Below are 25,302 nucleotides of genomic sequence, written 5' to 3' on the forward strand. Positions count from 1 at the left end.
TGCTGTATCCCACAGTCTCTCAGACTTTGAGTGTGAGAAGACCTGCCGAACAAAACAGAGGACACATGGATCACACACGGAAGTGTCATATGAAAGATTCTGCTTGTCATTTGAGACAAATGGGTTCAGAACTGCCTTCAGGGCTTGGTTCTCTTAACATTTATCTGCCCAGCTCCATCTCCTTTTGCCCCAGGCGAGTCACCTGAGAGTGGTGTGATATCCTGAACTTGGCTTTGTTTCAGATTACTGCAAAATTTTGTTTGTGTCAGTTGGCAGGCTGTGGGGCCTGAAATTAGGGAACCATGCTTGGAACCTTTGGCCAGGCTAGAGTTCCATGAGGTAGGTGGGAGTTTCAGATAGGAATCAGTCCCAGGCCCGGAGTCCTGTGCCTGCTTCTCCTAACTAGCCCTCCTGCTTCCCCTGCAGGAGGGTCCCAGCTGGAGGTGAAGCTGGTGCTCCTGTGGAAACACAACATGCGCATTGAGTATGTGGCTGTGGCGCCCTGGCCCCTGGAGCCTGAGGGCCCTCGAGGAACACGGGTGGAAGTCACAATGGAAGGTGGCTATGACATTTTACATGATGTGTCCTGTGCGCTGAGGCAACCCATTCGCTCACTGTATCGCACCCACGTTATTCGGCGGTTCTGGAACACGCTGCAGAGGTGAGTGAGGTCATTGCACCCTAAGTGATGCAATTTGTTGTGTGGAGGGGCAGATGTGTGAACTTGAGGGGTGAAGAGAGATACCCTGAGCACCAGGCTTGTGTCCAGGGTCCCCTGTCCCTAGGGGCTCCCCTCTGTACCCACCAGAGTCAGTTGTGGCTCAGGATTGGCCCTTGACCTGCAGCATTAACCAGACGGACCAGATGCTGGCCCACCTCCAGTCCTTCTCTTCAGTCCCAGAACACTTCACGCTTCCGGACAGCACCAAGAGCGGAGTGCCACTCTTCTACATCCCTCCTGGCTCCACCACCCCGGTGAGTGCCTCTGATCTCATTACCCTCATTTTGTGCCCACCCTCTCAAGTCCGAGGCACCCAAACCAGAACCTCTTAAGCTTGAGAGCAATTCTCCTTCCTCCTTCCAAGGCCCTGGGGAAGGAGGAGGATCTGTAGAGAGAGACTGGCTGTGTAGGTGGTGGTATCCCAGGACTGCGAGCCCTCTTGCCCCACCTCCATCTGGCATACTCTGGCCTCCCCCTCCCCCTTGCCCCACCTCCATCTGGCTCTATCTGGCATACTCTGGCCTCCCCCTGCCACCCATTTTTCACCATTAACAACTACTGTGAACTGTGCACTTCCTGAAGACCATAGTCTCTTTGTCCTGTGCTTTCCTCACACTCAGTCCCCGGGTGTCAGCCTGACATGGCTAGGCCAGGGGCCTTATGCTAGTGAGCAATTGCTTCATCTCAGGTCCTGCCAACACTCAGTGGCTTTGCTCCAGAGTCAGTGAGAGAAGCGTGGCAGGACTCATCTTTTGCCTGGAATTAGCTTTAAAAGGCTACGTAGTCTGAACCTGGGCTCATTCATCCTAATCTAGCCTTCACATTGGAGGCAGTTTTTACATCCAGCCCAGGCTGGGTTATGAGTCCCTTTAGCCTTAAACCACTGCTGTCTCTGACCCTGTGAACTCCATGGTTCTGTGCACTGTGTGGTGGCTGTACCCTGGTTTTCTATGAATACTCATATAGGGCTTTCCTTCCCCCCGCCCCTCCCCCCCAGGTGCTCTCCCTTCAACACAGTGGGTCCGACTCATCCCATGCCCAGTTTGCTGCCTACTGGAAGCCAGTGCTGTCCATGGATGCAAATTCATGGCAGCGTTGGCTGCACATGCATCGCCTAGTGCTAATCCTGGAGCATGACACGTGAGTATCCCCTTAGGACCGTAGTTGGGATGGAGGAGCAGGGGTGAGGGAATAGCGAAGATGGGGAAGGGGAGCAGCAGCTGAGCCCTTACCAACTGTGGCCAAGAAAAACTATGGCCTTTCTTCCTGCTCATTAGCCCCATATACTCAAATAGGCCCTAGAAGAGAGAGGTAGTAATCTGTTCGGATTGGAGCTGGGGGGGTCTGACCTCAATGCTAACCCCTCTTCCCAGACCAATCCCCAAGCACTTGCACACCCCGGGCAGCAACGGCCGCTACAGCACTGTCCAGTGCAGGATCTCACACTCGTCGCTGACTTCTCTGCTTCGGGACTGGAGCAGCTTCGTGCTAGTTGAGGGCTATTCCTATGTGAAGCTGCTCTCCAGGTGGGCAAAGTGATGTTCCTTCACTCCTCCCCCGCCATCTCAACTCATGTCTCTTCCTCTAACCCCAGACTGCATCCCTACTTCCTCCTAAACTCATTTACAGCCAACCTAGGGCTGCCCACTGACTCCCATTTCTCCTCAGTGCCCCAGACCAGCCCCCCTCCTCCTTCTACATGGTCCGCATCATTTCCAAGGCCCCGTGCATGGTTCTTCGCCTGGGTTTTCCCATCGGCACACCAGCACAGGCCCGGCACAAGGTGAGCTGGCCCCAAGGAGTCTGGAGTGTAGACTGGCTCCTTCTCCCCAAACCCACAGGGCCAGGGCATAGTGAGAGGAACCCCCAGATTAAGTAAGGTTCTCTCACCTTGTCTGTGGGCCCCTTCTACCAGATTTGTAGGATTTGGGAGTAGGAGAATCTAATTGCATTTTTTCCTCAGATTGTGTCAGGCTTGCGGGAAGAGATCCTACGGCTACGTTTCCCCCACCGAGTGCAAAGTAAGGAACCAACACCCAAGGTGAAACGAAAAGGGCTGGGGGGCATAGGTGGGGGCAACTCTCCCTCCAAGTCTCCCCCCTTGCTGGGGCCACAGCAGGCCCTCTCTGACCGGCCCTGCCTTGTGGTCCTGCATAAGCCACTGGACAAACTACTTATCAGGTTGGTACCGAAGGTGGGGTTGGGGCCTGGAGTACATGGGAAGGCTGTGGCTTAGCTGGGTATATGCAGCAATCGACTGAGAGTCGCCCCTTCTTCCCAGGTATGAGAAGCTGCCCCTGGACTACCGGGCACCCTTCTTGCTGACACTGGAGCCACCAGGCCCACTGCCCTTGGTGTCAGGCCGCTCAGCCTCTTCTAGCCTAGCGTCGCTGTCCCGCTACCTCTACCATCAGCGCTGGCTCTGGAGCGTCCCGTCAGGACTGGCCCCCGCACTGCCGCTCAGCGCCATTGCCCAGCTCCTCTCCATCCTCACTGAGTATGTCACCTGAACCTGCCAAACAACTGGGGGCAAGGGAGAGAGCCAGTGTAGACTCTGGGTCAGGACACTGGCAGAAAGTCTCTGCCAAACACTGCCTGTCTCTAAGCCTCAATCTCTTTGCTGCTGCTGTTATGCAGAGCATCCAGCACAGAGCAGGGCTTGCCACTGCCCTCCATCCGCCTCCTTCCACTGTTCTTATTTAGGCCTCTGGTCCTAATTGGACTTGTTACATTAGAAGGACCACTAGTGTTAGCAAGGCCACCAGCACTGAAGTCTACCTAAATGGCTGCTAGAAAGTGGGTACATAAGTGGCATGGGGTTGGGATGTATACTCTGACTGTGTCCCCTATCTCATCCTGTCCTGCCCCCACCTTTATGGGGCTTCAGAGTCCGACTCTCTGAAGGGTTCCACTTCGCCTGCAGTGGGGAAGGAATCATCAACATGGTGCTGGAGCTTCCCATTCAGGTAGGTGCTGTCCCTCATCATACCTCCCACCAAGGCTTGTCACCATCCCAGGGGCCCTGACCTCTGAGCTGGGTTGGGACTGCTGGACCGGACCCGAGGCCAGTCCCAGGACAGTGTGGCAAGGGGACTAAAGTTCTGAAGGCCAGAGCTGGGTGGGGCCAGATCTCTGTCTGGGCTGGGGTTTGCCCAGGATCTCCCATCCTATCTACCCTCAGAACGAGCCTCCGGGGCAGGCTGCAGTGGAAGAGAGGCACACATGTGTGGTCCAGTACATCCTCTTCCCCCCACACTCCACCTCCACCAAGGACAGGTGAGACCTGGCCCCTCAGAGAGTTGCCTCTCTCCACATTCCTCCTCCTCCCTGCTGTCCCCTGAAGTTCTGCCTCCCATACCTGAGGGAGTTGGGGCAGAGGGTGCTGTTTTTAGATGCTTCGTCAGGCAGGCGCAGGTCTGGTAAGGCCACATGTGACTTGTGGCTGCCCTGTGTTTCCACCACCTTCCTGCCCTCCGTGGACTGACTCCAACCATGGGGTTGTGGATTGGACTCTCCTCAATCACAGGCTCAGGCCCCTTCCTCCTTTAGTTTCTCAACAGATGATGACAACGATGTGGAGGTGGAGGCCCTGGAGGGAGACTCGGAGCTCAATCTGGTCACCGAGGTGTGGGTGGAGCCTCAGTGTGGGCGAGTGGGACCCGGCCCTGATTGCTGGAAGCATCTCCAGGACTTGACATACTCTGAGATTCCGAGAGCTGTGAGTGACCTTAGCAATACCCCCACCCGTTATAGGTGGGGTGTCCTCCCTTTGGGAGTACCACAGCCATTGGGCTTTCTGATCCCTCTGAATCTGTGTGTTCTGAGGGTCTGACCATGTGGGCTTCCTTGGGAGCTGGAGGCCCAGGTGTCTGGGACCAGAGGGGCTACCCCTGACCTCTGCTGTTCCTCCCCTAGCTCCACCCTCGGGATGCTGCCTGCATAGGCTCAATGCTGAGCTTTGAATACCTGATACAGCTGTGCCAGAGCAAGGAATGGAGTCCCCTGCCCCCAGAGCCGAGGGTCTCTGATGGTCAGTAGGGAAGGGGCTCCTGAGGGGAGTGGGTAGGGCGAAGGCAGCACAGACAGAAAATCTGGTCTCAACGTGGGTCTTGTCTTCCTTCCCTCCCTCTTAGGATTGGACCAGCGAGGAGATGCCTGTATCCATGAAATACCTTTCCATTTTGACCTAATGGGACTGTTGCCTCGGTGCCAGCAGCTCCAGATGTTCTTCCTTTTGCTTTCTAGAGGTGGGTGAACTTTGTACCACTCACCCACACCTAGAGGGCTAGCAAGCCTGGGTGAATTAGAGCATAGAGAGCAGATGAGTCTGCGAATCAGCAGATGAGTAATAGGGCCAGAGGAGGCTTGGGAACTGCAGGGGGGGTGTGCTGGTCGGGGCTGAGCTGGGGCACTGGGCAGCAGGAGGCTCTTGGTGCTGAGTGGAGTGTGTGTCGGGCAGAGCCAGAGGGCGTCCCTCTCGCCGAGGGGCCTTGTCCCGCCAACGACATGGTGCTGTGCCTGCTGCACAGCTGCCTGGGTCAGGAGCTGAGTGACCGGGAGATCCCTCTGAGCTCCGCTGACCAGGCTACCTTCTTGAGTGAGGTGCTGCGGCGGACCCGCTACAGTCCCGGTAAGTTCCCCACCTCTTTCCAAATATGACTCTGGGCCTGCCCCTTTACCCCCATCCCACAAGGTGGTTTCTGTCTTTGGGTTTTGGTCTCCCTCTCTCCTCACCTCAGAGCCTTGCCTCTCTGCTGGTACTGCCTTCTTCCACTCATCTCTATCCTCGTTGCAGGTCCAGAGGGGCCACCAGTGGGGGGCCATGGGATCCTGAAGGAACAGTCAGTCAGCAGCACTCAGACAACTGGAGACTTGGTGCTTCCTGCCATGGTCAGCACTGTTCACGTCCCTGAGCCCTTTTCATACTGACCTCCTTCCATCACCACATATTCATCCCCCACTTTCTATCACTGGGGACAGTAGGCCTCCTGCCGATGACAGGATGCTGTCATTCAGCTTGGTTCTGGATCTTGCAAGCTATACCCTCCAGGGTGGAGGAAGGAAGAGGGGTTGTTTGCTCCCTTACAGGTTGCTCTAATCTTGTTTCTGCCTTACAGAATGTGGGCCCTCCTGAAACTCTCAAGCCTCTCACCTCGGCCCAGCCCCCTCAGTGGCGCTGCTATGCAAGGCTTGTGACCCCCCAACATGTATTTCTGACATTCCTCCCAGCTACCTTCTCAGGTACCAACCACTGACCTTCCTCACTAGCCCCTCAGATACAAACCCTGAGCTCCCTCACTGGGCCACCAGGCAGCTCTGATTGATGCCTCTCTTTTACTTCTCAGATGTCCAGCATCTGGCCACCTATGGCCTAGAGGGACCCTCTCAAGAAGAGACAAAGCCCAAGTTCGGGGATTGGAGTGGGGTCTCCAGCCTGAAAGTTCTGGGAGGGACTGGGGTCAGAGCTCCAAAGGCCCAGGTCCCTGTCCTCAGTGTCACCCCAGCCTATGGTAAGGTGCTGCCTCTTAAGTCAGTTAAGCAGGAGCAGAAGTGGGAACAAATAGAGGGCTTGAAGATCATGTGACACCTCTTCCCATAGACAGTGCCCCGAATCCAGGAGAGCTGAGCCCACCTTTTCATCGGGACTTCCAGGCTTACACTGGGCGTCAGGCTCCACAGACGGAGGGTGCAGATGGGCCCCGGGCCCGATGTCCTGTCTTCATCTATAGCTGTGCCCTGGAAGCGCTGAGGGAGCAAATGGTTGGCATGCAGCCCCCTCAGGCGCCCCGAGACCTCATCTTTCAGTGAGTGCCCTTAACATTGACCTAGGTCATCCCCCAGTCAGGGCTCAGGTACACACTCAGGTCTGGACAGGCAGGTTGGTGGTCAGTGGCAGGAGCTCAGCTGCTTAGCCATGTCCTGCCAGCTCCTTGCTGGGCTTCCTTCAGTAAATCATTGAACTTGCGGGGCCATGAATACATTTGGCAGGTACCTGTGGATGATCCACTGGAATGTGGGTGGACGGTGAGTCTGAAGTGCCTCTTAGGGAAGTTGGCCAAACTCCCACTTCCCTCTCATTCTTAGGACTCAGTTTCTCGACCAGACCTCCCCCTCCTCAGCCTGGATGGAGCCCAGATACAAGGAGGCAGCCAACCATTGTGCCTTATTGCAGGAGCACGCTCAGCGATGCTACGTCCGTGGTGAGCAGGAGGCCACTGGAGGGAGCATCAGGGAGGAGACATGAGGATTACAGGGCTGGGGACTGGGGAGGCGGTTCCAGAGCTTGACCCTCAAGGGCCCTTCCACTCTGTCAGGGCTGTTCCGGAGCTTGCAGCAAGCACAGAGTGTGACCTCCCAGGACTTGCTGATGGCAGTGGATGCCTGTGAGGAGCTACTACAGGAAGTAGACATCACCCCTTTTCTGCTCGCTCTCTGTGGACACACTCAGGGTTTGCCTCACGCACCCCCAAGTCCTGGTCCTCTCAGTCCTGGTCCCTTCAGCAGCAGCATCGAGGAGGCCCCTGAGCCTCGGGAACGAGCTATCCTGGCTTCTGAGTCCAGGTTAGGATTGTCCTGGAATAACGTGGAAGGGGGCACACAAAATCCCAATAAACTGGCACCTTTCGATCCCAGGGAATGGCCGAGCAAGGTGGCACCCAAGCACCTGAGTGAGAGGCAGTAGTGCTTTGTTGCTGGCGTCCTGCCTCCTGCCCAGTCTTTCTCCCATTTGGCTTGGGGAGCATCCTCCCTTTTGGCTCTCCTGTCTCCTGTTCTGGTGTGGAGTGTTGAGCTGGGTTGGGGTAGGGAGTTGACAGTTGCTATCAGTGAAAGTAGAAGCTGTTCAGAGAACATTCATATAATAGCAATGATCCCCATGAACTACTTTGAGTTTCATAGGAGCAAAAACTTTATTGTGCCCACCGCTGAGTCCCCAGCTCACCCTTCCTAGAGACAGGCAGACACATGTGTGCTGCTCCCAGTTGGGAAGGAGGCTCCTCCAGGAGATGGTTCTTAAAACTTTTATGCCCCACCCCACCCACTCAGCATAGAGACCGAGGACCTAAGTGAGCCCGAGTTTCAGAGCACCCGTGTGCCTGGCAATCCAGACCCTGGCCTGGAGATCTCTCTGACAGACGTCTGCCAGCTCAGAGGAGAGGCACATGATGTCCTTCATAGCCTCATCCAGGTAAGGGTAGAGGAGCAGAGTCCTGCCTGTGCAGCGGGTTAATATTCTCTCCTGGGTTGAGGGTGTAGGTGTCTGTTGTAGGGTAGAGGCTGTGTTCTGAGGGATGGCTGGCATTCTAGCCTCCTTCTAACCCCCAAACAGGAGAAGTTCCTGGAGATTAGTGGTCTCCACTTCCGCACAGTGCCCTCCAATCCCCACTACTTCTTCTACTGCCCTCCATCCAGCAGGCGAGAGGTGAGTAGCTTTCTCCTTTACCTTTCTCCTACCCCCGACCTGTAGCCCCAGAGGTTCTACTTGGCCCATTCAGATGCTCTCTTTTTTTAAAAATAAGCTCTTATTGATTTTTTAGAGAGAGAGGAAGTGAGGAGAGAGGGATAGAAACATCAATGATGAGAATCGTTGATTGGCTGCCTCCTGCACGTGCCCTGACCAGGAATCGAACCAGTGACCTCTTGGTTCTTGGGTCGATGCTCAACACTGAGCCACACAAGCTGGGCCCATTCAGATCCTCTTGACTCTGGGTTCCCTGAGTCCTGGATGTGGCTCTTGCTCTGCCTTGGATCAAGCTGTCTCTTCCTTTTTTTTTTTTTTTTTTTGCTCAGGATGAGGGCCCCCGGGACACAATAGACAGAAAAGTCAGTGACCTGGAGTTTTCAGAGGCTGAACTCATGGGAGAAGAAGGTGTGTGGGGAAGTGGATCAAGGTGGGGAAGGCTGCTTCAAGCCAGGATTCAGGGGCCTCCACGGCCAGCCTTCCCTATTGACCATGAGTCCTGCATCTCTAGGAGACACATCTGCCTGCTGTGTGGTCACCGAGAGCGACCCAGAGCTGGAGGTAGAATACTGCGAGAGCCGGGAGCCGGACCTGGGGCCTGCTGGGCTAGACTCCACCTCGCTGTCAGATGCAGACACCGTGAACCCTGATGAAGACTCCTTCAGTATCCTTGGGGGCGACTCACCCACTGGGCCTGAGAGCCTTGTGCATGACCTGCCACCGCTCTTCCTGCACCTCACGTGCTCTGTGCGGCTGCGTGGGCAGCACAGCTCAGTACCCGTGTGCAGCCTGCCCACCTGCCTGGGTGAGATGGGGGTGCCCAGGGGAGGGCCACAGGTCCCAGGACAGCCTGCCGGCCTGCTTGGGGAGAGTCTTTGGCTATAACTCTTTAGCACTGAGAATTTAGAATCTATGCTTGTCCTAGGGTTCTCAGTAACCCCTAACTTTCCCCCCCTCTCCCAGGCCAGGTGCTTTCCAGTCTGGAGGGCCCCCCAATTGGGGGCCGAGTACCCCTGAGGGACCTCAGTGTCACCTTGGATGTCTTTGTGCTGACCTTGCCGCTGGAAGTAGAGCTCCCCCAGACCTCGGACCCTCAGCACCACCGGTGTGGCAGCATGTTTGGTGGGGGGACCTGGGCCTTGGGGGAGGGGGACCATTAAGGAATCTAGGGACACTTGAAATATTTCAAGAAAGGAGTGCTGAAGAGGTCTTGGGAGGATATTAGTTACTGACCTTTGACCTTTGCTCCTACCTGTTCAGGTCAACATCTGAGAGCAGTGTTTCATTCCCACGGTCCCCAGGGCAACCATCATCTTTAAGATCGGATGATGGCCTGGGGCCCCCACTGCCACCCCCAGAAGAAGATAGGTATTTCTTTTTCTCCTTTAAGAGTTTCTTGCTCCCCTTCAGTTTTATTTTCTGGAAACCAGTGTCTAACCCTTTCTTCCAATTAGGCACCCAGGACTATCCAATTTGGCCACACCCCACAGATTGGCTATTGAGACCACTATGAGTGAGGTGAGGGCCTTCCCTCCCCCAACCTAAGGGACAGCCCCTCAACACTATGACTGATACCCTCTCCATCATATCAGTGGGGTAAGGCACCCCCTTATCCTGGGATTGAAGTGAGAACTTCCTCAGTCTGTGAGGCAGAGTGTCTTCTAGTATCTTCTAGTCTGGGAATGAGGTGATTTCCAGTCAGCAGGGGAGGTGCCCTTTGCCACTTCCTGGATTGTCCTCTTACTCTAGATCCGCTGGTTGCTGGAGGATGAGATGGTGGGGGCGCTCCGAAGAGGGGGCATCCCCCAGAGCCCTGCCCTGCACCGAGCGGCTGCCCACATCCATAGCTCTCCTGGACGCTCCACTTGCCTTCGCCAGACTCTGCCACTGAGTTTTGTATTTGGACCAGAGCGCTCCCTCACACAGTTCAAGGAGGTATGTTATCCTCAGAATAGTCCCTGGACTCCAGATACAGAACTGGAAAGCCCTCTCTTCGTTCGAGTCCATTGAATTACCCTTCTGCCCACCTCCTCACCACATTGTCTATCCTTTACCCCATGCCTGGCAGCCCAAGTGGGTCGAGACCTAGCTCCCAACCTTGCCACTGGCCCTCTGGACTTTAAGCGAGTCATTGAACCTTTCATATAGAAGTAGTTGTGAGGGTCTGGTAAGGAAGTGTGGGGTGCCATGAAGAAGCAGGGCTGCTCCTGTCTAAATTGTAACTGTGGCTCCTGTTCCTCAGGAGTTCCGCCGCCTCCACCTTCCTGGTCATGTTCTTCTCGAGGACCCTGGCAGTGGCTTCTTCTTCGTGGCAGCTGGCCAACAGCCAGGTGGATCCCATGAGGTGCCCCCTTCTGTGGCCTGGGCTTGGCACAGCCATGAGGATAAGGCTGACAACAACGAAGGGGAGGTGAGTCTTTCCTGGGCTGACCTGGGAATGGCAGGGGTGGTGGTGGTGTGTGGGGCCTGGACTCAGTCCTGACTTCCTCCCCTCAGGCCCTGACAGCCAACCCCCAAGCCCCTGGCTCCCCAGAGGATTCTGAGGGACCCTCCCTCATCAGTCTGCCCAGCCTGCCACAGGGAGGTAAGAAAAGACTTGGGCAGCTCAGTCTGAGGCCAGGACACAGGACTTGTACATCCCTGGACCTGTTTCCATTTTTGGAAGGTGGTCCTAGGTGGGATTGAGAAGGTGCTCCAGTCCTTTCTTTTCCTTCTCCCCAGGGAGCCAGCCTGGGCCCAGCCAGGGACTAAGCCTCATGTCCAGTCAGGGCAGTGTGGACTCAGACCACCTAGGTAAGCGGGGGCAGGGGGAAGGACTGTAGGCTGACGGGAAGTGGACGTAGGGCTGCACAGTGGAAAGTCGGGAATGGGGCGTCAGGGGGAACTAACCTGGAGGAGCCATCGAGCCCGATGTACTTTGGAGGCTCAGATGAGCCTAAGGAGGGGGTTGAACTTCAGCACATTTGACACAGGTTATGATGGTGGCAGCAGTGGCTCTGACAGTGAGGGTCCCAATGAGACCCTGGGTGAGAAGGCCTCCTTCACATTGCGGACCGCACCTGAGCCAACACCTGCACAGCCTTCGCTCTCAAGCCTCCCTGGGCCCTGCCTGCCTGACTTCTGGCTCATCGTCCGGATACTGCAGGACCGTGTGGAAGTGTATGCACATGCACGGTAAGGAGGAGCCAGGGCCGCACCCTGACTCTGATGGTAGCCTCTTCTGCCTGGTCCCACTTCACCCTTCTTGAATGTTATTAAAGGGTAAGACATGGGACTGAGAGTTTGGGTAAGGATCTGACTTTTATTCTAAGGTTGGGTGCTCCTGACCACTTCCCACAGCTAATAGCAAAGCATGTCACTCTGCTTTCCTAAAGGAGTTGAAAAGCTGATGGAGATTTTGGCTCCTCGCTGAGCATTAAGTGCATCTACAGTTCAGAGCAGCTTCAGAAGTTGATCTATAAAAATAAGGAATAATAGACAATATTTAACAAGTGCTTACTAAGTGGCATGCACTGTTTAAGCTTATTTAATCTACATAACATCCCTACAAAGTATTATTATTATAAGTGAAGAAACTCAAGCACAGATAAGTTAAGTACTTCCCTAAGGTCACAGTTAGTAAGTGGCAGAGCCAGGATTCATACCTAGGCCTCTGGTTAAATAAATACCTAACCACAGAGGTGGAGTTGAGAGAAGGGAAGGCCATCATTCGGATAAAGTGTTTCTAACTTCCCAAGGGACAAGTGTTCCTAACTGGGGTCCATGCTCAGAACCCTGAGCCCAGTGACTTAGATACCATCTCTGACCTGCCAGTGATAAAAGGAGAGCTGTATGGTAGAAGCCTCAGTGTGGTACCCATATGGAGGCTGGTGAGGCAGGCATGGAGCCTAGGCTTCCAGAATTGCCACTGAGAATTCCACCTTTCCCATTTCCCATCATGTTTACTTCCCTTTGTTCAACCTACTTCCTTTTCATGGTTCCTCTTGGCCCAGCTCCCATGACCCTTCCCCACAATTTTCTCCCCACTGCAATTCTGTGTCTGATCCACCCCTCCTTCCTAGGAGCCTGATTCGGGAAGATGGGGGGCCAGGCACTGAGTGCCGCCACCTGCAGCAGCTCTTGGTGAGGCGAGTTGGGGAGATCTGCAGGGAGGTCAACCAGGTAAGGGCAACCAGGGACAGGGCTCTCCAGGCGTGGTCACAGCCCCAGTGAGAAAGGAATTTCCAAGACCTTGACTTTCAGAGGCTGCTGATCCATCTTGGATGTTTTCTTTGATACCTACTCATTTATTAGGATGCCCCCCTCCCCAGACTCCCCACAAACTAGGGAACTCTCCCTAACCCATCCCCAGTACTGTGGGTTCCTCTCATCCCTCCAGGGACTATGAGATGTTCCTACTCATTGCACTGTGCTAGCATCTATACCAGTGGTTCCCAACCTTCCTAGTGCCGCGACCCTTTAATACAGTTCCTCATGTTGTGGTGACCCCCAATTTCATTGTTACAAATTGAATATAATTAAAGCATAGTGATTAATCACAAAAACAATATGTAATTATATATGTGTTTTCCGATGGTCTTAGGCGACCCCTGTGAAAGGGTCATTCGACCCCCAAAGGGGTCACTACCCACAGGTTGAGAACTGCTGATTTATACTCATAAAAGGGTAATATGCTAATTAGACCTGGAGACCTTCCAGACAAAGCCATGGTGGCGGTGCCGAGGCAGAGGCTGTTAGGGGTGATCAGGCTGGCAGGGGAGGGCAGTTGAGGGTGAGCAGGCCAGTGGAGGGGGTAGTTGGGGGCGAGCAGGCCAGCGGGGGTGGCATTTGGGGGTGATCAGGCCGGCAGGCAGAGTGCTTAGGGGTGATCAGGCAGGCAGGCAGGTGAGCGGTTAGGAGCCAGCGGTCCCAGATTGCAAGAGGGATGTCCAACTGCTGGTTTAGTCGGACATCCCTGAGGGGTCCCAGATTGGAGAGGGTGCAGACCAGGCTGAGGGACACCGCCCCTCCATCCACCCCCCCCCACCCCCGCACAAATCTTGTGCACCGGGTCACCAGTTAGGGATATAATGGTGAACAAGAGGGAAAGCGTGACTCTCTCGGGCTTGTGTTGAGTGGGGGAGCTAAACATTGAACAACTAAATCACACAAATTATTTTCATTAGAATTGTGAAGACTTCTACAGAGGAAAAGTAGAGACTGTTATGAGAGCATATAACTGGATCTGACCCTCTAAAGCAGCCGTGGGCAAACTACGGCCCGCAGGCCGGATCCGGCCCATTTGAAATGAATAACTGCCTTCTCATCCCCCTGTCTTGCTCAGGTCAGAGTGGACTGGGCAAGTCAACGCTGGTCAACACGCTCTTCAAATCGCAAGTGAGCCGCAAGGCCTCCAGCTGGAACCGCGAGGAGAAGATCCCCAAGACCGTGGAGATCAAGGCTATTGGGCACGGTGAGGGCCCGGCGGGGACCCCGGGCACTGGCCAGAGGGCCTCTGCCAGGAAGGCGGGGGAATGGGGCTTAGTGGGGAGTGAGGCGAAGGAAAGGCAACCTCGATACAGAATAGAATTAAGCCCTAAACCAGGGGTCCTCAAACTACGGCCCGCGGGCCACATGCAAATACAAATATTGTATTTGTTCCCGTTTTGTTTTTTTACTTCAAAATAAGATATGTGCAGTGTGCATAGGAATTTGTTCAGTTTTTTTTTAAACTATAGTCTGGCCCTCCAACGGTCTGAGGGACAGTGAACTGGCCCCCTGTTTAAAAAGTTTGAGGACCCCTGCTCTAAAGTGTCAAGGAAAGCTTCTTAGAAGAACTGATTTTTAAGCTGAGACCTGAAGGATGGTGAACAGACTCTGGCAATGAAGAAGGACAAGTATTCCTAACTGGGGACCAATGCTCAGAGCCCTGAGCCCAGTGACTTAGATACCATCTCTGACCTGCCAGTGATCACTGATGCTCTTTTTGACCTCTGACCCCCTCACCCCTGAGATAATGGGCATTCTCTCTGGCCTTTGATTACCTCTCAGTACCACCACCAGTTTATGAGGGAATCCATTCCAGTTCCTTGATACCTTGCTCCTTCTCCTAGCGGCTGCTGCTTCAGGACCTTCATGACAGTCACGTGTGTAACTCTCTCCTGGTGGCTGAGAGTGAAGAAGATCTGTGGCGCAGCGAGACCCCCTTCCACTCCCGTCAGCGGGCACCCCTGCCCAGCGATGGTAAGGTTCCACCCAGGAGCCTTCCTTTCCTTTATCAAAGACTGGTGAGAAGCCGAGGGCAGTCACCATTGCTTGCTCATTGGTGGCAAGTAATACAGTGAGAGCGAGGAGAGGACACAAAGGATCACTAGACTTGGGTATTTCAAGTTCATCAGAGACTTCAGTGGAAGTACTTTCAGTGGAGAGACGGGAATACAAACTAGAGGAAATTGAAAAGTGAAAGGATGTTAGGTCGAGCAGAGAATAACTAATCTTTCAAGTGGCTTGGTAGTGAAGGGAGAGATGAAATAGATATGGCAGGAACTAGCGGAAATGGAGGTCAAGGCAGCAATTTTAAACTATGGCAGAGACTGAAGCACATTTATGTTCCACAGCGAAAGAGCCAGGAGAGGGGAAAGGTTGAAGAATACTGGAGAGAGGGGTTGTTGAAGGGGCACTGGCTGTCACCTGTCTTCCTAAGGGCTTGGTCCTGTCTTGTTTTCCAAAATGACCGTCTTTCTCCTACAGGGTAATAGACTGGGCAAGCCGTGGGTGTGGGGGACAAGTAGGCCAGATGACAGGTGAGAGAAGGCCAGCGGAGTAGAGCCTGAGACCCGGTAGGAGGTCTTTCTGATTGGCTGTCCCTCCAAACAGGCAGGCACAGGACCCCTTGGGGATTTCTGGTCATGGTTAAGGAACATGGTAATCTACTTGAGATGGTAATTGAGGTCTCCACACTTCTGCTCCCTTCTTTTATTCCTGATGACCTCTCACCCCAACTCAGAGCAGTGATTTTTCAACCAGTGTGCCACAAAAATTTTTAAAACATGCAATACCTAAAAAGAGATTAGGACCGCTAACCTCTTCTCCCTTAAATTGTCAAATTAAAAAATGACAACAGCCAACACAACAATAGCTGTCCAGTGTGAATGAGTCAAAACTATTCCTTTTTTTTTTTTTTTTTGGTCAGGTCGGCAAAAAATATATTTTTTGGTGTGCTGCAGAATTTTAGCAATTAGTTTATGTGTGTCATGTGATGAAATGCCATTCCTTTGTAGTTCTCCCTTCTGGTTTAAAAGTAAAATCAGACCACTCCTTATTTTTAACATTCTCAGCAAGTCTTTAGACGAACCTTCCTGGCAGCTCCAGAGAGTGCATCTCTCAGCACATCCTGGGATGTATTCCATATCAAAGCAGAATTCCTGTAATTAGTGGGCTTCCCGGGGTTTTGATGGCATCTTCTGCAAATTGAGCATGAGCGAGGACAGCCCAGCACTTTCACTTCACAATGACTCCCAGCAGCCTGAGGTGTAAGACCAGGCAGAAGCCAGACAGAGCCCTTCCTCAGTTTAGTCTCTCCATGTGATTTTGCTGAAACCCTTAGCAACCAGCATTCCATTCCAGACTCTGCAGCTTCCTGGGTTTTCTCTAACTGCTCACATCTGACAGCAGCTTCTCTGGGAAACCAAATTGCCACCTTTGGGCTACTGTAAGGTTCCATGTCAACCAGGAAAGGGTCAGACAAGGCATTGGACTGTGGCTGTGGACTCCTGCATGTGTCACGCCGCCCTCTGGGTTCTTTGGGATAGCTATCCTCCAAAGCACAGGACACAGCTCTCCCCACTCTGCAGTGGGTGTGTACAAGTAGTCTATCTTTTGTTTAAAGGGGTTATTGTTGTAACTCCCAGTGAGTACACAGATGGGGTGCATATTGCATCATGAGGTATATTGGGACAGGGTCAGGGTGCTGTGGGATTAACTTCAGGATTTTCTCTTGCTTTGCCTCCCGTGACACCTCTTCTTGGCTCCTTTCCCACATCTCCCTAAGATAGTTCTGAAAACCTTTGTGCTATGACCTGTCTTCCTAGGAGCATGGTCCTGCCTTATTACCCAAAATGACCCTCTTTGCCCTGCAGAGTAATCGACAGGGCTGAGGAGCCTGGGAAGGGGGGATGAGTGGACCAGTTCACAGGTGAGATGTCTGTGAGGGCAGAGGGCTGTGTGCCATTTCTGATCCACGTCTCCGTTCCCCCCATCAGATTATGCTGCTGATGAGAGCTGTGCACCCCGAGGATACCTAGCAGCCACAATGCAGTTTGTCCCTGGCCATTTCTCCTGTGACGTTGTGTGGGGAACCGTGATTCGAGTCCATTCACGCCTCAAAATGGGGCCCAGCATGGGGGTCTCTCGTGGTACATGATGGCAGGAGAGGGCAGGTGGAGTGTGTAGGGGGGTCTGGAGAAGGGAGTTCCCTGAGCCCCCGTCACTCCTACAGCCATCCAGGCCCTGCGCTCTGTGCTCAATGCCTTCTCCGTGGTGAACCGGAAGAATATGTTTGTTTATCAGGAGCGAGCAACGAAGGCTGTGTATTATCTTCGGTACGTGAGTCCTGCAAAGATGGGGTAAAGCGTGGTCCCTGGATGGTGCAGGAGGAGGTATGTCCAAAGACCTTGCCACTCTTTCCCAGGCTCCTGGAGACGTCCTGCAGTGAGCGGCCACCAGAAGGCGATGCTATGCCCCCCTCCCTCGCTCTGTCCCGAAGCCAGGAGCCCATCTACTCTGAGGAAGCCTCGGCATGTATCACCTTCACTCCCTGCGGCCCTGTTCTCCATCAGACTTTGCTCTCTGAAGCCGGGCCCTGACAGAGCTTTCTTACAGGGTCCTCGTTCTCCCCTCGACTTGGCTTCCAGCCGCAGTGCAGATGCTGCTCGTCCTGTGGGCCAAGTGGACAGACATATCCAGTTGCTGGTGCATGGTGTAGGGCAGGCTGGTAAGGACTGCAGGGAGAGGGTAGGGAGTGGCCAGATGAGGTTCCAGAATTCTCTGGGACTTCTCTTGGAGCCTTCCTACTCCAGCTCATGCTATGCTCTGGGCTTCCTTCGAGTAGGAGCTGGGTGGAAAAGGACAGACTGCTGTGATATTTAGGGGCCAGGACCTAGAGCTGATTGAAATGCAGCTTGGGGAAGGGGTCATTAAAGTTGACATCAGGTATCTGTCCCGGGTAACTATGGGTAGATAGTGGCCCCACTGGCTGGATACCAGGGGTGAGTTGGGGGTGAAGGTGATTGGTTCAATTTGAGATATGTTGAGCCTGAGGTGTCTATTAGGCAAATGGATTTTCCAGCTAAAGTTTATGGCCCAATTAATGTGTGTACTAGGTCTTCAGCTAAGACTGTTACATATGAGGTAGATACTGTTGTTATCCCCATTTTATGGCTAAGGGCACTGAGGCTTTGAGAGGTAAAACTCACTTGTCCACAGTCACACAGTGAGTAGCTTGGCAGAATTAAAACCTAGTGCTGGCTGCCTCTGGTGTGTGGGAGAATGTTTGAGTCTGGGGTTAAGGGCTGGTTTGGGGTAGCTGGGTCCTCCGCAGGGTCTCCACCTTCCCACCACGGCTATATCAAGGTCCCGAGATCACAGATGAGCTAGTGCGGGTTCTGCGTCGGCGCCTGGATGAGGCCACTCTGGACGTCATCACAGTCATGCTTGTTCGGAACTGCAAGCTGACGCCAGCTGATGTAGAGGTCAGCTCCCTCCCAGACTCCAACATCCTCCACGGAAGCCACAGATGCAGGACAGTCTCGGCCAGAACCTCTTCATCCAGCTCTGACTCCCCTTCCCACTCTGCAGTTCATCCAGCCCCCTGGAAGTCTCCCCTCAGAGGTGTTGCATCTGGCCTTACCCCTCTCCTGCAGGCCCTGGCTTCCGGCCTTGGCCTGGTACCTGCGGCAAAACCTGCTTATCTTCCTGCACTCTCCCAAGTACACAGACAGCAATGGCCGGAACCACTTCCAGGTGAGGTTTCACCCACCTCATTCACCACCCACACGTACCCAAATACCCCCCCTCCCCCCCACACACACACCCTTCCTGTATAATTTTTATACAGATGCCCCATGTGTACCTTGTCCCATGGGCCTGTGTACACCCCCCCCACACACACACACACATAGACCTTTATTATCCACCTGTGTCTTCCTGTGCTTAGCATTCCCCACGGTGGACACCCATTCCCTGATGGCTTTTGTCCATTTGCCTGGTCTTAGTTCTCTGGCTCTTCTCTCTCCAGCATCCACTCCCACCACAGGGCAGCCTCCCCGACTTGGACATTTACTTGTATAACAAGCCTGGTGGACAGGGCACCGGCGGCAAAGGTACAGGACAGGGCACTGCCAGGTGTGGGAAAGCCTTTTCTGTGGTGGCTGCGAGGGCCTTTCCCAGACTTGCAGCTACGGGGGGTTGGGGAGGTGAGGAAAGGGGATCTGGAAGTCCCAGACCTGAGTTTTCCTGTGGATTCTATCTAGGAGTTGCCTGCATCACTCTATCCTTTGTGGATGAGGGAGGGGCCCCCATCTCACTGGCATCATGGCCCCCCTCTTCTCTGGGGCCCCCAGATCTACTGCGAGAGGAGGAATTTGAGCAGCTGACCACGGTCACTCGCTGCCCAGTCCTGCCGGACAGTTCTTCAGGTGGGGCAGCTTGGTCAGAGGAGGGGTGTTCAGTTATGCTGTAGGAATTAGGGGCACCCTTTAGTGACCCTCATTCTTTCCTCCAGCTCAGAGTGGGGCCCCACGGCTTCGACTAGATGTGTGGGAAAAAGGGAATATCAGTATCGTGCAACTGGAAGAGAAGCTCCGAGGAGCAGCTCGTCAGGCCTTGGCTGATGCTGTCATGGAGCTGCAGCTACTGCCAGCCTCCCTATGCACAGAGGACATGTCCCCAGGTATGTGGGGGCCAGAGAGCCTCACAGGTCCAGGCAAGATGGTGTTTCAGGTGAGGGTGCAAAGGTGGGATTCTGGAAGACGTCACAGAGGCCCCATCTGAAATACACATTCTTAATTGTCCCTTACCTTCCCTGCGTCAGCAAGTCCCTGGCAGAAATGTGCCCAGGCTTAGGGTCACCCGCCTAGAGTGGGAAATAGAGCAACTCCACCCAAAATTTGCAGCCACGCTCAATTGCATATGCTGGCATTCACTAACCCACAGAGAAAGTGTGAAGTCACTGTCATATCCTGGGGCTAGGTTTTCTGGAATGGGGATTGATGGCCAGTGACAAAATTTGTATTGTCTGGTGTCCACAGGAAGTCTCAGGAGTGGGTCCTTGGAAACCAAAAGCCCTGCAGGCCGAGCTAGCACCTTTCCCCCTGGGCCTGCCCCTGGGGAGCCTGTGACTCCCCCCAGCAAAGCTGGCCGTCGTAGCTTCTGGGATATGCTGGTAAGGGGGGAATGGGAGGAGGTGATGAAGTTGGCATCTACTTTCCTGCCTGCCTCTTAGCTCCACCTGCACTCCCCTGCAGGCCTTGCCTCGCATCTCCTGTTATATAAAACTACCCTGTCCCTTGGGTAGGAGCTTGCAGAATGTAGCAAGTTCTCACTGACAGAGAGAGCCTCAGCTTATTAAGTGCCCTCCCTTCCACTTTTCTTACCCTGTCCTCACAACCTGCAGGATAAGCAGGGCTTTGACCAGTGAGACAGCTGGGCTGGAAAGTTGAGTTGCTTGCCCAAAGCTGCTTAGTCAGCCTGCAGTGAAACCAGGGCCTGAACCTGAGCCTCCAGATCCTCCAGGCTCTTGTTACCATCCCATCCTCTACCCTGTTCCCCTTCCCAATAGCCCTCCTCATTCACTGCATTGCCTCCAGAATAAAACAGAATCTGGGGACTTGGGTTCCCCCAAAACAACTGATGACATTGTCCTGGATCGGCCGGAAGACACTCGGGGCCGGAGGCGTCACAAAACTGAAAATGTTCGGACTCCAGGTGGAATCGAGCGGGCATCGGGCCCGGATTCTGGAGCCCAGAGACAGAGGTGTGTATGTGTGACGTGTCAGGAGGGTGTGGTGTGAAATCATAGTTGATAACGGATTTATGTAAACACATACATATCAAGTATCAGTGTGCCGTTCTTACTCCTGCTGTGTCTTCAGACGCCGGACCACGCAGCTAGAGGAGGGCGAGGTGGGGACCCTGCAGCCTGTGTTCGCTCGGGTTACTCAGCGCTGGATGGAATTCATGGTTCAGATTGGTGAGACCCCAGCCCCCCTCCCCTCCTCAACCTGCCCCCCCTCCCTTACACACACACACACACACACACCGACCAGGACTTCTTTGCCCCGGATCCAGGTTGCACGTCGGTGTCCAGGAGCTCCACCCACATGGTGTCCCGGTTCCTCCCCTCCTCCTGCCCCCCCTCCCTTACACACACACACACACACACACCGACCAGGACTTCTTTGCCCCGGATCCAGGTTGCACGTCGGTGTCCAGGAGCTCCACCCACATGGTGTCCCGGTTCCTCCTTTCGTCCATCTTGTCTGAGTTCACCACTCTGGTCACCTCAATGGCTGGAGACACCAGTGTCTGCATCTTTGAGCAGCATTTGTGAGTTTGGGGTCTCATAGAGGCTGAGCTAGGAGAGCTGGGGGCCTAGGCTCAGGAGGTGATTGCCGGAGATGAGGCCATGAGTGGTCTGCCTTCTGAGCGTCCCTCCCTCCCAATAGGAGTTCAGAGCCAGACATCTTCAGTCCTTGTTCCCTTGGACAACTGGGCCCAACACCCCGCCCTGCAGCTGAGCGGCATCTGCTGCTTCTGGGAAGGAACTTCTCGCAGTGGAGGAGACCCACCCAGCAGGGTGAGGGCATGGCCTAGGGGAGCTGGGTTTGCAGTGACTGAAGGTAGTCTCTGATCTTGCGGGGAACAGGATGGGATTGAGGGGGACCTGCCTTCAGGCCCCCATTATGACCCTCCCCCACCCTGTAGCTCCCAAAGCCTTGCAGCGCTTTGAGCCTGGAAGCGACGGGAGCTCTGGACGAAATGCTCCCCGGCAGAGGTTCTTGCTACTGGAGGTCGTGGATAAGAAGGTAGATGTGGGTCGGGCTGGGTCGGGGAAGAGGTTCTGTGATCTCACTGACCCTGACCCCTGACTTCCAGCTGCAGCTGCTGACTTACAACTGGGCTCCAGACCTAGGGGCAGCATTGGGCCGAGCGCTGGTTCGCCTCGTGCAGTGGCAGAACGCTCGTGCCCACCTCATCTTCTGCCTCCTCAGCCAGAAGCTTGGCCTCTTCCATCATTATGGCCAGTTGGACTTCCCAGTGCGGGATGAGAAGGTGCCTGCTACTCCGCTCCCTCCTCTAGTTCTGGCTCCAGGGTTTTAAGGAAGTACTGGCTCGGAAGCAGGGGAAGGGGACAGACTAAAAGCAGAGGTAGTGGGGAAGGAGAGACAGAGGAGGCCAGGGCAGGAGAGAAGGTCTGAGGACCAAAGCCAGGCACCATTGTGAGGCTCCATCTTTCTCAGGAGCCAAACCCATTCCTACTGCCGACTGTGGAAGCAGAGACCCTCATCCGGAGTGCAAGCCCCCCACTGAGCCGTGAGCAAGGCCGGCTGAGTGGGTCCTCTCGGGGCGGGGGCCCCCTGTCCCTGGACACATTCCCCTTTGATGAGGCCCTGAGGGATATCTCAGCTGCCCGCCCCAGCTCCTCACTTGGCCCTGTGCCCAGACCCCCTGATCCCGTCACCTACCATGGACAACAGTTCCTGGAGATCAAGATGACAGAGCGCAGAGGTGAGGGCACTGGGCGGACAGTGGGCAGGGGCAGACTGTGGAGTCTGGGAGGGAGACGGGCAGCAGGTCCTGGTGGCCACACTGATGCTTCCCATCCCCAGAGCTGGAGCGGCAGATGAAGATGGAGAACCTGTTTGTAACCTGGCAGCAGCGCTCCACCCCCGCCAGCATGCCCATCAGTGTGAGTGGCCTGACCCCCATCCTCCAGGAGCATCCTCTGACCCTCCCCTGGCCACCACTCCAGTGTTCACTGCCCCGTTTCCTCAGGCCGGGGAGCTGGAGACCCTGAAGCAGTCATCCCGCCTGGTGCATTACTGTGCAACAGCCCTGCTCTTCGACCCAGCTGCCTGGCTGCATGGGCCGCCGGAGACCTGTGGGCCCCCCGAGGGGCAGGTGAGGCTCAAGACTCCTGGATTTCTCCCCTGGGATCTCCCTTTACAGCGACCTCCATTCCTCCACCCCTGGTGGTTGACAGTGGGTAGAGCCTTCCTTAATATCCACTCCCGCAGCGGCGCCATCGCCCTGAGGCAGGGCCTGGGAGCCGAGAGGCCCCCACAAGCTGTGAGGCCTTGGATGTGCCCCCGCCGGGTGCGCGTGAGGAGCCTTGGCTGAAGGAGCTGAGCCTGGCCTTCCTGCAGCAGTACGTGCAGTATCTGCAGAGCATGGGCTTCGTGCTGGTGCCACTGCGGCCCCCCTCGCCTGCCCGAAGGTGAGCCCATCTCTTCCTTTCCGCCTCCTCCTTTTCTTCCCCTCCCCTCCCCTCCTCCACCGAAGGTGAGGCTCCACCTGTCCTTCCTGTCTTCACATAGGTCCCGTGAGGATAATTCGGGCCTTATGCATGTTCACCCCGCTAGGCCAACACACACACACACACACACACACACACACGAGGATCTTGGACACTTCCGTGCAGCCCTCGATCACATCCTTAAACCTCTCGCTCTCAGGGAACTCACAGAACTGTGTACGTTCTCACAGAGCTTATGCCCAGGTACATTACATCTCATGTGCTTATGTGCTGGTGTACAGCCATGCACATGGATCTGGTACCACTCCTAAGCCTCTGGACCTGGGCCTTAATGATTGCTGTCCTGATCACCCCACTGTCCTCTCCTGAGATCTTACATGGTTCATGACCCAGGAAGTCCCTCACTCACCAAGGGTAGTGTCTTTCTCACCAAGGACCCCTGCACTGGACCTGCTGGCATCACTGCACTCTGGTCTGTTCTTGGTCATGTTCATCCACTGGCTACTAGAGTCTTGGAAAGTCGGCAGCTCCTCTGTCACCACCGTCCTTCTCCCCAGAGCTCAGTGACAAGTTCACAACCACCTTTTCCTCTGTATTGAATCTCAAATCCCCATTTCTGTGGCCCTGCTCTGTGTTCTTCTCAACATCTGAGCCTCCAGATTCTGTGTTCCCACCCCTTCCCAGTGGCTGATGGGAAAGTATCTGTTCATGTTACAGTTACTTTCGTGTCTCTGGATTTGTGAGTTTATTTTCTCCCTCCTCTTACTTCAAGTATGGTGCACTTTCAAGTTAATAAATATAATTGTGTCCTTAATCAAGATCCCACCTTGGACCAGAAAGCCAGTTCCAACTCCTTAGTGTTTGTAACCAGCTCTCCACCTCCCAGGCGGCCCCTCTTTTCCAGGCCTTAGGCAGAGAGGCAGGCCTGTGCCGCCGGGACCCTGCCCCTCATTGCTCAGTGACAACCGGAGGAGTAGCTGCTCAGCTTGCTGCCCTCGGCCAGGTCCCAGCTGTAGGAGCTTCTCTGAGAGACTTGTTTGCTTACTTTCTATTTATCAAAAATCTAAATTCCTTTTTAAACAAAAGATACACTAGCTTAAAAAACATGTTTCTAGAGCAAAATGTAAAGTCAGGCCTTTCTTTGTCACCAGTCTTTAAGTATCACCAGTCACTAGCTGGTCTTGTCCCTGTCTTCTTAAGGATGAAATGGCACATTTCTTTTCACCAGAGGCTTAGGGCACCCCCTTCCCACCCCTAGCAAGAGTTCTGGTGGTTTGTACCTCATAAGTGTAATAATTGGGTCCCCTTGGCCCTTTCTGTTTTGTCCTTGTTCACAGTCCTGTCCCTGCTTCTCTTCTCCCCTTGCCTCTGAGTCGAGAAATGAAGAACAGTGGGCCTGTGGAATGCTGGGAGTACCATTCCCCAGTCAAGAGAGAACTGCTTTTCCCTCTCAGAGGAAAGTTCCTAACCAGGGCTTCAAGCATCTCCTTGAATTTTCCCAATGAAATCTTAGACATACAGTCCCCTGGCCCCTCCCGCCTCCCCTGCTGCCCCCAGTAAACAGATCTCCCTGCCCTCATGGGTGTCTCAGCAGCCTCTCTGGCCCTACCCTCATCCTCTCACTGGTAGAGAAAGGCCTGGCATCCATCTCTGCACTGAGCACTGCTCACTTCCCCTTAAAGCAGCAGTTACTAGAGAGCCTTGCCACTTCCTCACCGTGGTGTCCCAAGCAGGCCCTCTCTGGGCTGTCTCCTCTCCTACAGACAAGTCCACGTAAAATGGACCGAGTCAGATAGCTGTGATCCTTCACCCACTGGCTGGCTGCATCTTCTTGTCCCTCTTCCTTTCCTACAGCACCAGCCGGCCGCGGGCCATGGCCATCCTTGGAACAGAGGGTCGGAGCTCCTTCTCCTGCCCCAAAAGCAAGACTGATGGGAGCCCCAAGGTAACATGTCATTACGTACCTTCCCCGATAGTGAAATCAGTGATGTCCCAGACACCAGTGTCACTAAGCCTGAATTATTTTCCCAAGGCCCGAGGTCAGTGACCCTGGGTGATGACTAAGGTTGTTGATCCCAGCCTGACACCATTAAAGTCACCCGCCCCAGAGACTTCCTCCCTGCTGATCTGCAGCCGGTGAACCTCCAACTCTTGCCCCTGAAGCCGTCTTTTTTTCTTTCTTCAGAGCACTGGCTCTCCGGTCACCACCTACCACCTACAGCGGGCACTGCCCGGAGGCATCATCCTCATGGAGCTGGCTTTCCAGGTGAGCAGGGGGAGCACTGGGTGAGGAGAGCCAGACCCACCTGTCTCTTACCCTCCTGACGTCACCTTCACCCTCTCTCCAGGGCTGTTACTTCTGTGTCAAACAGTTTGCCCTAGAGTGTTCCCGAATCCCCATGGGGCAAGCCGTCAATTCTCAGGTATATGGTGGTGGGGGGGGCGGAATATGGGGTCTCAGGTATGGTCCATGCATCCCTGGTATGCTGTGGCCAATAAGAATAATGCCGGGGCAGTCTGGCTGAGGGGTGACCTGGTGCTGTGGGCTGGCTAGGTCAGTGGTCCTTCTGGTGACTGGACCATCGACCCGTGTCACTCTGCAGGTGGTCC

General features: G+C 54.6%; 1 protein-coding gene across 1 annotated transcript in view; it reads left to right on the plus strand.

Annotated features, from left to right (window-relative positions):
* Nucleotides 1–25,302, plus strand: part of SZT2 (seizure threshold 2 homolog (mouse)) — a 54,925-nt gene that overhangs the window by 23,538 nt on the left and 6,085 nt on the right. Inside the window, exons 10-65 of the mRNA XM_014539571.1 lie at nucleotides 427–661; nucleotides 846–975; nucleotides 1,719–1,861; nucleotides 2,095–2,247; nucleotides 2,390–2,504; nucleotides 2,685–2,902; nucleotides 3,003–3,218; nucleotides 3,609–3,687; nucleotides 3,903–3,997; nucleotides 4,271–4,439; nucleotides 4,637–4,751; nucleotides 4,855–4,968; nucleotides 5,181–5,351; nucleotides 5,517–5,611; nucleotides 5,839–5,962; nucleotides 6,067–6,231; nucleotides 6,321–6,525; nucleotides 6,806–6,921; nucleotides 7,036–7,282; nucleotides 7,766–7,907; nucleotides 8,049–8,141; nucleotides 8,510–8,588; nucleotides 8,692–8,985; nucleotides 9,144–9,285; nucleotides 9,441–9,548; nucleotides 9,635–9,698; nucleotides 9,930–10,115; nucleotides 10,423–10,590; nucleotides 10,677–10,764; nucleotides 10,902–10,973; nucleotides 11,153–11,354; nucleotides 12,242–12,341; nucleotides 14,273–14,402; nucleotides 16,421–16,573; nucleotides 16,657–16,759; nucleotides 16,849–16,954; nucleotides 17,040–17,151; nucleotides 17,790–17,908; nucleotides 18,015–18,179; nucleotides 18,454–18,538; nucleotides 18,689–18,853; nucleotides 18,940–19,107; nucleotides 19,466–19,599; nucleotides 20,024–20,190; nucleotides 20,309–20,406; nucleotides 20,630–20,762; nucleotides 20,882–21,012; nucleotides 21,141–21,241; nucleotides 21,312–21,488; nucleotides 21,677–21,944; nucleotides 22,046–22,125; nucleotides 22,212–22,337; nucleotides 22,454–22,653; nucleotides 24,547–24,637; nucleotides 24,878–24,958; nucleotides 25,041–25,115. Coding sequence (XP_014395057.1) covers nucleotides 427–661; nucleotides 846–975; nucleotides 1,719–1,861; nucleotides 2,095–2,247; nucleotides 2,390–2,504; nucleotides 2,685–2,902; nucleotides 3,003–3,218; nucleotides 3,609–3,687; nucleotides 3,903–3,997; nucleotides 4,271–4,439; nucleotides 4,637–4,751; nucleotides 4,855–4,968; nucleotides 5,181–5,351; nucleotides 5,517–5,611; nucleotides 5,839–5,962; nucleotides 6,067–6,231; nucleotides 6,321–6,525; nucleotides 6,806–6,921; nucleotides 7,036–7,282; nucleotides 7,766–7,907; nucleotides 8,049–8,141; nucleotides 8,510–8,588; nucleotides 8,692–8,985; nucleotides 9,144–9,285; nucleotides 9,441–9,548; nucleotides 9,635–9,698; nucleotides 9,930–10,115; nucleotides 10,423–10,590; nucleotides 10,677–10,764; nucleotides 10,902–10,973; nucleotides 11,153–11,354; nucleotides 12,242–12,341; nucleotides 14,273–14,402; nucleotides 16,421–16,573; nucleotides 16,657–16,759; nucleotides 16,849–16,954; nucleotides 17,040–17,151; nucleotides 17,790–17,908; nucleotides 18,015–18,179; nucleotides 18,454–18,538; nucleotides 18,689–18,853; nucleotides 18,940–19,107; nucleotides 19,466–19,599; nucleotides 20,024–20,190; nucleotides 20,309–20,406; nucleotides 20,630–20,762; nucleotides 20,882–21,012; nucleotides 21,141–21,241; nucleotides 21,312–21,488; nucleotides 21,677–21,944; nucleotides 22,046–22,125; nucleotides 22,212–22,337; nucleotides 22,454–22,653; nucleotides 24,547–24,637; nucleotides 24,878–24,958; nucleotides 25,041–25,115 — 7,811 coding nt within the window. The remainder of the gene's footprint in view (nucleotides 1–426; nucleotides 662–845; nucleotides 976–1,718; nucleotides 1,862–2,094; nucleotides 2,248–2,389; nucleotides 2,505–2,684; nucleotides 2,903–3,002; nucleotides 3,219–3,608; nucleotides 3,688–3,902; nucleotides 3,998–4,270; nucleotides 4,440–4,636; nucleotides 4,752–4,854; nucleotides 4,969–5,180; nucleotides 5,352–5,516; nucleotides 5,612–5,838; nucleotides 5,963–6,066; nucleotides 6,232–6,320; nucleotides 6,526–6,805; nucleotides 6,922–7,035; nucleotides 7,283–7,765; nucleotides 7,908–8,048; nucleotides 8,142–8,509; nucleotides 8,589–8,691; nucleotides 8,986–9,143; nucleotides 9,286–9,440; nucleotides 9,549–9,634; nucleotides 9,699–9,929; nucleotides 10,116–10,422; nucleotides 10,591–10,676; nucleotides 10,765–10,901; nucleotides 10,974–11,152; nucleotides 11,355–12,241; nucleotides 12,342–14,272; nucleotides 14,403–16,420; nucleotides 16,574–16,656; nucleotides 16,760–16,848; nucleotides 16,955–17,039; nucleotides 17,152–17,789; nucleotides 17,909–18,014; nucleotides 18,180–18,453; nucleotides 18,539–18,688; nucleotides 18,854–18,939; nucleotides 19,108–19,465; nucleotides 19,600–20,023; nucleotides 20,191–20,308; nucleotides 20,407–20,629; nucleotides 20,763–20,881; nucleotides 21,013–21,140; nucleotides 21,242–21,311; nucleotides 21,489–21,676; nucleotides 21,945–22,045; nucleotides 22,126–22,211; nucleotides 22,338–22,453; nucleotides 22,654–24,546; nucleotides 24,638–24,877; nucleotides 24,959–25,040; nucleotides 25,116–25,302) is intronic.

This window comes from Myotis brandtii, unplaced genomic scaffold, assembly GCF_000412655.1.
Source record: "Myotis brandtii unplaced genomic scaffold, ASM41265v1 scaffold220, whole genome shotgun sequence".
Taxonomy (NCBI): domain Eukaryota; kingdom Metazoa; phylum Chordata; class Mammalia; order Chiroptera; family Vespertilionidae; genus Myotis; species Myotis brandtii.